The sequence below is a fragment of the Ricinus communis genome, chromosome 8, assembly GCF_019578655.1.
Source record: "Ricinus communis isolate WT05 ecotype wild-type chromosome 8, ASM1957865v1, whole genome shotgun sequence".
Classification (NCBI taxonomy): Eukaryota; Viridiplantae; Streptophyta; class Magnoliopsida; order Malpighiales; family Euphorbiaceae; genus Ricinus; species Ricinus communis.
Window position 1 is genome coordinate 4,579,856 of NC_063263.1, and position 10,773 is coordinate 4,590,628.

Genomic DNA, 10,773 nt, shown 5'->3' on the forward strand with positions numbered 1-10,773 from the left:
AACAGATGTTTACTTTTCTGTTTGATGAGTGGCCTAACTTAAAGACTTTTAAATTGATTAAGTGTCGAATTGGACCAAAAAAGTATTTAGGGGCCAATCCACTCCTCCCCATAACCGTTAGGGGCCTAAATGTACCTTTTCATAATTTTGATTTTAAATTTATTTTTAAAAAGGAGGAGAAATAAAATACAATAATTCAATAAGTATTCACACTATGTATTGGATATATACTGGAATAAAATTATCATATATGAAGTGAAAAATGGATCAAATTCAGACTCTATTTCCTTAAAGATGTTAAAAAACTGAGAGTGGAAAATAAACATACTACGTAATTCAGTTACTAAGTTCTCTAAGAAATTAAATGGTTTATTTTGCATCAGTAGTAGGCAATGGCTCTTAATGTGCACCCCATTTTCTCATTCTTTCAGATGCTTCTTCAACCTGAAATTTTTTAGATTTCAATGATTAGAAAAAAGAAAATTAAGCATTTTATAAGATAAAATCATATCCACCTCCACTGTATAAAAAGTGAAATAATAGGTACTCACTTCTTTGTTCCAGTTAGTTGTATAAATGATGTAAATGAGGATTAGTGTCTGCAAGAAAGTTCCAAAAATCATGCCCATCCAAATTCCCTGTAACAATTTTCAGTTAGCCATATAATGCAATAAAAAAGAAGGCAAATTAGACCTCTTGGTGGATGGGAAAGGAGATTCTTTACCTGTACATGTAAACTTGTTTTATAACCAAGGAGAAACCCAAGAGGGAGACCAATTACATAATAGCAAAACAAATTTATATAAGCTACTAAGGCTTGCCAGCCTCCTCCTACTGCAACACCTGCAATAGATTAAAACACAGAGCTACATTTTGATGAATTTCTATAACTCAAAAGAATCTGGCTTTTCTCTTGTGTACTGTCAATGTCTATACCTGATATTACTGGTTGAACACTATTTAGTATCATTGTTAGACCAAGAAGGTATGCCAAATTGGCCACTGCTTTCCTCATCTCCAAGCTATCAGTAAAGATGAAGGAGAATTCATCCTTTGTTAGCATAACAATGCACGCACACGTTACCCCTATAAGCAGAGACTCCATGCATGTGATGATCACCGAGTATTTTGCAGCTCTTGGATGTTGTGATCCAAGTTCATTAGAAACTCGGACGCTGCAGAACAAAAATTTTGCAAATTCGGGTTCATGAAGGGTGTTTCAGTGTGCCCAGACTTTTCAAATGTTTTAAATGGCTTGGAAGGAGAATAATTATGATAATAATAACGAAAGGCAAATGAGAAGTTTTGACCTTATAGCTGCATTAATTCCGATAAATAACATTCCTTCCCAACCATTGATGTTCATGCTGTTAAAAAGAAATTTTCTTTCTGATTAAGTACACAATTAGAAATGAGTTCCATAATACCGATTTGTTCAAATTCGATAGAAATGTTAATGCATAGATGGTGCTGCTTACCAAATAGAAAGGGATCCGACGGCAATAATAGGATCTTCAAGGTGACCAGTAAGAACAATTATGGTCATAAAATACCAAATCTCTAAGCAAATCATCACAGCTGAGGCTATGGAAAGTTTAGCAAATCCCCATATGTCCTTAAATGCTAACCATGACAATCCAGTCCACCCATCCTTACACCAACCAACAATATAAACCACCTGAGCCAAAGCAATACCCCAAGCCGAAACATCGTAGGCTGCAGCCGCACCAGCCAAACCCCATTTGAATACACTAACAAAGAGATAAAGCACCCCAACGTGTGCTATTAGGGCTACAAAACCAATCCATGCCAAAACTCCAACCTTGCTTTGTGCTTGTAAGAATTTCTGGGTAGGAAAATTGACAGCCAATGAAAACATCTGAGGGATAACTTGAATTGTAAAATTGCCAGCAAGTTCTGCTATATCAGCTTCTTGCCCAAGGAGCTTTAAGATTGGTGTGGCATATACATAAAGCGGCAACAAAAAGCAGCAAGTAACAAACAAGATGATCCATGATCGTTGCATGTATACTCCAAGTAAATCTATTTGTCCTGCTCCAAATGCCTGTCCACATAATGTCTCAAGTGCACTTCCCATACCAAGCTGCATTTACATGAACAGAATCTTATCAAAATTAAAAAACACTCGGTCTCTGGCTTAGATAAGAGAAGAAAAACAAAAAGACCATAGAAATTAAAGAAGATGAATGCAAACCAGGAAGCCAAAAGAGAAGTTTGCAACGACAGAAAGTGAAATCGCAACTGCAGATAATTCAATATCTCCAATATGGCCAACAAAAATATTAGTAAATGAGTTAACCCCATAATTACACAGGATATTAAATGCTATAGGAGCTGCAATAGCCCATAACTTTAAAGATTCCAAAGTACAAATATATTTTGCATCTTCAAAGGATTGTATAGGAGGATAATCTCCGCCATCATTACTAAGCAAAGTCGAAGGTGCAGGGTGGAGATCAGTTGTTTCAATGATGGAGATTCTATCAGGTGGAAGTGTATCACTGCGTATGACCCCATCAATCAATGTTGCAGTGCTATTCGATTCAGTTTCTTTGCTGGGACTTGTGGCAGAGGATGAACTATTGCTCTCCTCTGCTTTAAGCGGGTGATTTTCTTTGTAATTCGCAATTTTTGCTTTTTTTTTTTTTTTTTTTTAAAAATTTTATTATAACCCCCTTTTCCTTTTCAAGCTTTTGATTGTTTTAGCGTGAGAAAAATTCTAAAGTCTGTTTCTTTGTTTGATTATGTTTGTGAGGAAGTGAAGTGTACGTGTGGTTGGATGCTTGTTACGGCTACAAATGAGGATAGCCATGGAAAGACGTACACAGCAAATTCATGAGAAAAAAGGGATGGCATTGACTGGGTCCATTGCTTAGTTGGTTTTGATGTTTTTTGTTCACTGCAACAAAAACTGTTTATAACTACATTCAACAAATGTCACTAAAAGTTTGAAAACTGTCCTAAAAGTCTATACAAATATTTTTCTCAGATTTCGCTCAAATGGGTGTTGCTACCTACTAAAGTAGGGATTTTATAAAAGTATTGGTATTCATTTGTAGTAACATTATTTAATCTTTTATTAAATATTTTTACAAGTGAGTATATAGTAACATTTAGAAAATGTCACAACAATTTCTTATGATTTATTGACAAAATTTTCTATTGCAGCATTTTATAAATTATTGCTATAATTCAATGGTACCATGTGTTTTAACATTTGATATGCATTGCTTAATTTCTTATATATATATACCATAATTTTATATTTTATTTAATTGAAATATTAATTTAACAAGAAATATTAATATAATTTTAATAAATAAAAGACACTTGGTAATAAATATTAAAATAACATTAAATGAAAAACAATAATTTTAAGCAAGGTTTAGAATTAGATTTGTACTTATTACAATAATTTCTGAAAATTAAATTCACATCTTGAAAACTAGTGCAACCTTAAAAAAAAAAAAAAACAATAATAGTTACAACTCCAGCTGATGTAATCCTTAGATAATAATTGCAACTATGAAGATATATGGCCAGCATCTCTCACAGAAGCAATTTATGTAATATTGGCCTTTTTTCCTTAAAGTGATCCGATGTGTAAAACATTTGAGCCTCTTACACTTACATATAAATAAAATATGTAAAAATTAATAGTAGAATTTAAAATGACAAATAGAAAATTAAAATATAATTTTTTTCTAAGATCACTTGTATCATTTTCAGAATTCATAAACAATTAGTAATAATTTTTTTCAGAGTTGGTATTAGCAGGAAAAGAAATAGTAATAGAATAGTCAAATATAGTTTATTTTTACATCTATAAATCAATAAAAGAAGAAATTAATTAACCCTTCTCCTTTTTTTGTAATAGAATAGTTGATCGGCTGTACTCTAGAGCCGATCGATTCTATGCAGTATCGGTTGATGCGTGATGCCGATCGGTTGTATACTAAAGTTTTTGAAACAATTATCGATCTTTTTATAAAAGACATACATATAATTATTAGATATAATTTTTAAAATAATTTTTTATTATATTATGTAATCATTGCATATTTATTTTATATTTTATTATAATTTATTTATCAAAAATACTGATTTAGAATGTTTAGATTTATTTTTAGTATTTTTATGTGATAGTTAGTCTTTATAATACATGCTCAATAGTTCCTTGCAAGATCGATCTTTTGGTGAACTTATCTTTGCTATAGGAACGATACATACACTTGCAAGTACATATTGATAGACATCAATGGGACCGAACTAAGATTATTATCAATAATGTATTTGCATATATAGTAGCAATAAATATTGTAAAAGAAAGTGAGGACATTGAACCTATGTATGTTATTGAATATCGACAAAGAAATGATTGGCCTAAATAGAAAGATATAATCCTGGCAGAATTAAACTCATTAGAAAAACACCAAGTCTTTGGCCTATTATTTTAACACTTGAAGATATTAAGCTAGTAGGACATAAATAAAATTTTGTGTGTAAGCGCAATAAGAAAAATGAAATCATAAGATATAAAAAATGACTTGTAGCATAAGGGTTCTCGCAAATACTTGATATTTTGATTATAGAGAAACTTATTTTCTAGTTGTGGATGTAATTACATTTAGATTTTTAATTAGCCTGGTAAGTGTAGAATGACTTCATATGCATCTTATATATGTTGTTATAACTTATTTATATATATCACTTGATAATGATATTTATATAAAAGTTTCTAAAGGACTAAAAATGCTTGAAGCATATAGCTCAAAACCTCGAAAAATGTATTCAATTAAGCTACAAAAGTATTTGTATGGACTAAGACAATCTGGGCGAATGTTATATAACCGCCTTAGTGAATATCTTTTGAAAGAATGATATACTAAAAATTCAATTTGTCTATGTGTTTTCATTAAGAAAATAAATTCTAGTTTTGTTATAATTGCAGTTTATGTTGATGATTTAAATATCATTGGAACTTTTGAAGAGTTGATAAAAATAATAATATGAAGTAAGATATAGTTCATCACCAACTCGAAGATATTGGAATGGTGTGAAATAAGGTTTTAGTTTATGTCTTATTTTATCCACAAAACTCTAAGACCAGTTAATTGTTTACATATTGTGGCACTGCTATATCTTGGTGTTCTACTAAGCAAACTCTAACTGTCACATCATCTAATCATGCTGAAATATTGACATTGCATGAGGCTAGTAGAGAATGTATATATGGTTGAGATCTATAATCTAATATATCAAAGAAACATATGATCCCATTTGATAAAGAAAGTTCGATAATGTTGTATAAAAATAATGCTAATTGTATTACACAACTCAAAAGAGGATACATTAAAGGAGATAAAACCAAGCACATTTCGCCAAAGTTCTTTTTCACAACTGATCTTCAAACAAGGAGTTTTAGATGTTCCTCAAACTCGATTTATTGATAATTTGGCAGATTTATTTACAAAAGCATTCCCTACAAACAACAATTAAGAAGTTGGTGAACAAAATTGGCATGCGCCCGACTAAAATATTTTTGTTAAAATCAATGTTTTCATGATGGGGAGATTTTGATTCATTGTACTATTTTTCATTAGTTTAGGTTATGTCACATTGGATTTTCCTAGTAAGGTTTTAATGAGGCAATATTATAACGCAAGCTTCTATATGCATAATGTACTCTTTTTCTTTCATTAAGATTATTTTCAACAAGATTTTTCTTAATAAGGTTTTAACGAGACATATTTATTATAATAAACATCCAACAGGGAATGTTATGATAAAATTAAAATATTTTGGTTATATTGGGTTTATATCATTATGTCAATGGATAAATTTTCTTATGTAAGTAGAATTCTATCTCTATAATATTTTACACTTATAAATAGGTATTACAATCAATGGAATGACACGCATATATATATATATATATATATATATATATATATATATATATATATATATATATATATATAAATTACTCTCTTTTTATTTTTATTTTCTTTGTTCTTATTTTTTTTTACAATACTGTTTGTTTTTATTTCACAACATTTTTTACATTATTAGAATTTTAAAAATTTATTTTTTAATAAAACGAATCTGATAAGGTCTAAATTATCATTAATTTAATTTATTTTTAAATACTAATAATTATCTCTAATACCGATTATCTAGTTTCTAGGTTTCCTCTTCTGTCTATAAGTAGAAAAAAGAAATCCATCGATATGGGGCTTGTGATATTTGGCAAGCTTTTGGAAACCACATTAGAATAGTGAGATTTTTCAATTCATCTAAACATTCTTGAAGACACAAAACTCATACCCAATCTCTGAACCTAACTCTTTTTCTACGGTGAAAACCTAAAGATTTCTTAATCAATTCATCTCATTTTTATTAATTGTTTTGTTATTATAATTCTTTTTGCTTAGATCTGCATTCGCATGTTAATTGAATTTCAGATTTATCTGCCTTTGCATGTTATAAATAAATTGGATTTTATCTGCCTAGCCAGATTCGATAGTTGTTCGCATGGTAATGGCTTTTAAATTTTATTTTAATAGATCTGCATGTATAGAATAATTAATTAATAACTGAATATTAATTAGGTCAGATATATGTATGCCTTGTATGTTAATTAGATTAGTTTTCCTATTAGATTAATTATCTGCTTTATTTTATAACTTGTTTAGTTATTTGCCTGTCACTGACTAAATCTATTAATGAGTTCTCTGTATTATTTAGGCATGTGCATGTTTAGGAATTTAGTTACTGTATTATTGTCTGCCTTGTTATGGCTCATTAGTGTTTCTTTATTACTGTTAATTATATGGTCTACGTGCCTCACATGATAATTATTAATTTATATGTTTATAATAATTGTTTTTTTTTTCTTTTTTCGCTTTATTATTGTTTGGTCTTTTATTTTTTAATGTTATGTTTTGCCTTTGCCAAATTTTATTTTGTTTCTATCATCTTACTAATATTTTTACATTTCTTTTGTTTATTTTTCTGGTTTTGGTGTTTTATGGAGCTTAAAATTGCTAAAAATCCTAGAATTGTCGAAATTAGCCCGCACAGCTGACCAAGATGCCACACAGTCAATTGTTTAGCCCTAGCCTGCGCTAATTTATGTGATTGGTTAGTATATTTCGAATTAGGCTGCAAAGTTTTAAGTAGCGTAGTAATTAGTATACTTGGATGTGCACCTTAATCCATAGCCTACATAATTATTATGTTGATGAATAATTTTTATATTTATTATATAACTAATATATTACTTAATAAGTTATTTTCTCATTAGATAATGATTTTAATTTTAAAAATAGTATTTTAATTATTTATTAATATTATATTAATTACTAAATTAATTTTCTCCTAGTAAAATAGTTTTCATTTTAAAAAATAGCATATGAATAATATTTATAGCATTAATTTCATATATAATTAATATATCAATTAATAAAAATTTTAAAATAATTTTTATATTTATTACTATTAGTAAATCATAAAATATTAAAAATTTAGTAACAAAGAAACTTAGAAATATTATAAATTATTATTTTTATTTACAATGTGTCCAATAATTATAAAATTTTAAAATTAAAATATTTTCTTAAGAACTCATTTTAGATCATTTTTTAATTAAAATAATAATTACCGTGTCCCAATAAATGATATTGTGTTTGGAGAGGTTTATATGGAAATATTAAATACAGGGCCGACTTAACATCCTTTGTGCCCGTAGATAATATTTAATTTATGACCTTATTAATATAAATATATTTTAAAAATTATTTAAGAATTAAATTTTACTTTTACGATGTAAAATTACTAAGTTCTTATATTCAAATTTAGAAAATAAATATTTTTCAATTAATGAGACACCTAAATTATTTAATCTTTCTTGTGATATGGTTAAACGCAAATAAAATTTATTAATTTTAATTTTGAAAACTTCTCTTCATTGAAGCTACCGTTACGAGAATAGTTTATAGTATTTTATAAGTTATTCACACATTTAAAAAATAATTTATCTTTTAACTAAAAAAGTATTATACTCTAACTAAAAAAGTACTATATATTAAAGTAACAATATATATCAACAAATTAAATTTATAATTATAAATTTTCTAATTAAATAATTTTAGTGTTACTTAAGCAAGTGCTAGTTTACTAACATTGTTAATTAAGTTAAAATCTGATTATATACATTTACTTATTATTAATATCTTACCAATTTATTTTTTATCATAAATAAATTAAATTAGAATAAAAAAATAAAAGTTATATATAAAGTAATATAGTTTTATGTATAATAAAGCTAACTTAAATTAATATAAATAACGCTGTTTTACTATAAAATTACGTAATTCTAAAATTGAATAGGTAAATATATATTATATAAATATTTAAAGATATACGCTGTTTTATTATAAAATTATATAATTTTAATGTTGAATAAATAAATTTTTATTATATAAATATTTAAATATATTTGAACCATTTTCATATGCAAATTAAGAACTCCAAGAAGCCACCACTGAGCTTGACACAACCACCGGTTTGCTGAGAATTTGGGGCAGCCTCCTCGATTATCAATATTTTCTTGCTCATTAGCACATACAGATGCTTATGGACGCATTCTTTATTATTCCATCTCTCAATATTAGTGGAAAACCTTATTTTGATTATCTTGCATATGTGCTCTTCTCTTATTGAAGTTGTTTATTTAGAGCTTTATGTCACAGCCCGCCTCATCTTGGGCAAGGCAAGGCTGTCTATAGGCAGAAATATGCCTAACATATGCCCAGCCCGAAAGCTGCAGCCTAGCCCAAGTTGGCTGCCCAACGAAACCAAGGGAAGGATCTAGAGATTGCTGGAGGATGTAAGGCTTTGTGCAAGCCAAGGAGCTGCCTAGAAGCTTCCCTTGTTTGTACATAGAGTAGCTTCCAAAGGAAGCCTTGTACATATGTAACTTGTAGAGAATTCTAGAAGAATGAATTCTAGCCACAAGTTGAGGAGGTGGGAAGCCTATAAATACCCCCTCCATCCATCATTTGTAACATACAATAACAACAAGAACATACAAGAGGAAGGTTGAAAACTTAATAAAGCTCTCCATATTTTCAAAGCTTAAGTGCTCTCAACTCTCTACCCTACTCAAGTCATAAACCCTGCTGCCTACTTTGCTCACCTAAAATTGCTCCCAACTCTCATCTAGGCTTACTTAGTTCGACTTCGTCAAGCAAGTTAACTAAGTGCTGCGCGACTTCGCTAACCTCTAAGCTAAAGTTTCGTGACAGGTGGTATTAGAGCAACGATTTGAATCCTAGGTACCGCTGGTGGAAGTGATTCGGGTGATAGCAAGCGATGAAGGAATTGTGGCTGCTGTGGTGGAAGAGCAACGCACTGAGCAGACCCGTGGGCGTGAGGAACAACGATCACAGCCTAGACGGGGCAAATCCAAGGCTCCAGCGCGCGAGTCTGTCGAGTCCCGAGTTGCTAGCCCTGAGAAAGATTTGGCTAGCGTGACTTCGACTATTGGCGAGCTTAGTGATCAGGTTGACAACCTCATCCACGAAAACATGGAGATCACAAGGGCTGCCAAGGCTATGATCGAAGATCTTGGCAGAGCCTTTCGGGGAGAACTACGCTCCCTTATGGAGGAGTTCACCGACCAGTAAAAGACCCTACGAGATGAGCTGAAAGAACTTTGTAGGGAGATGGATGCTCTTCATCGAGGTAGTCCACCCTCGACAAGCACAACTGCCACTACTAGTTCCGCTGCTCCGCACGGATTGAAAGTCCCTAAGCCTGCCATGTACAATGGCATACGCAACGCCATTATGGTGGAAAACTTCTTGTTCGGGCTTGATCAATACTACGAGGTGATGAACGTCACGGATGACTTCTCGAACATTAGCAATGCTGCCATCTTCCTAAGGGATTTCGCCCAACTCTGGTGGAGAAGAAAACATTCCGATAGGGAGAAAGGGCTTTGCATAATCAACACGTGGGAACAGTTCAAGACCGAGCTCCGCAAGCAATTTGTGCCTCACAACGCCAACGATGAGGTACGAAGCAGGCTGCATAGGCTAAGGCAAATCAGAAGCATTGTCGAGTACGTCAAGGAGTTCACGACTCTCATGCTAGAGATTCCAGACCTAAGCGACGATCAACTCCTCTTTGATTTCAAGGACGGGTTGAAAGATTGGGTGAAAATGGAGCTCGAGCGACGTGGAGTCCAGACCCTTGATGAAGCAATTGCCGCAGTGGAGAACTCAAGGACTACTCTACTCAAGACAAAGGCAAGAAGCCTAGCTCTTCCAAGAGTGGGGGAGGCCAAAAGAGGGTCTTCAACAAAGGCAAGAAGAGTGGCTACCAGAAGTCTTCTGGCGGCAACTCGAAGCATGGCAAAAGCTCGTCGCACAAGGAGAAATATGCTGCCTCTAAGCCGCCCAAGCCTTGCTTCATTTGCGATAGACCACACTCGGTGAGGGACCGCCCAAATCGAAAGGCGATGAATGCCATCGTGGGCAAAGCTGCCTGCCCCATGCTCGATACGGGTGCTACGCACAACTTCATAGACGTGCACGAGGCGAAGTGCCTAGGACTGAAGCTGTCCAAAGGAGTCGGAAAAATTAAGGCTGTCAATTCGGAGGCAAAGCCTGTGCATGGCATTGCGGAAAATATGAAGGTGCAAGTTGGTGATTGGCAAGGTACGCTAGACTTTACTGTTGTGCCTAT

General features: G+C 31.8%; 1 protein-coding gene across 1 annotated transcript; it reads right to left on the minus strand.

The window, feature by feature from the left end:
- Positions 1 to 219: 219 nt before the first annotated feature.
- Positions 220 to 8,995, minus strand: LOC8268688 (protein DETOXIFICATION 34). Its single transcript, XM_015727547.3, has 8 exons — positions 8,823 to 8,995; positions 2,216 to 2,672; positions 1,479 to 2,104; positions 1,311 to 1,367; positions 937 to 1,175; positions 725 to 843; positions 552 to 638; positions 220 to 444 (listed from the first exon to the last, which is right to left on the minus strand). Exons 1-8 carry the CDS (start codon positions 8,993 to 8,995, stop codon positions 400 to 402), a joined length of 1,803 nt encoding a protein of 600 aa, XP_015583033.3. The 3' UTR covers positions 220 to 399.
- Between the last annotated feature and the right edge of the window lie 1,778 nt (positions 8,996 to 10,773).

Bases quoted from the DNA above. Each gene is read 5' to 3' on its own strand.
- LOC8268688 (XM_015727547.3), bottom strand. From the start codon at position 8,995: ATGTACAAGGCTTCCTTTGGAAGCTACTCTATGTACAAACAAGGGAAG. The intron at 2,673-8,822 runs GCATATTTCTGC...AAATTTTTAAAA, and splicing joins TCGGGCTGGGCATATGTTAG to AAAAAAAAAAAAAAAAGCAA. The intron at 1,176-1,310 runs GTCAAAACTTCT...TTTGTTCTGCAG, and splicing joins GGAATTAATGCAGCTATAAG to CGTCCGAGTTTCTAATGAAC.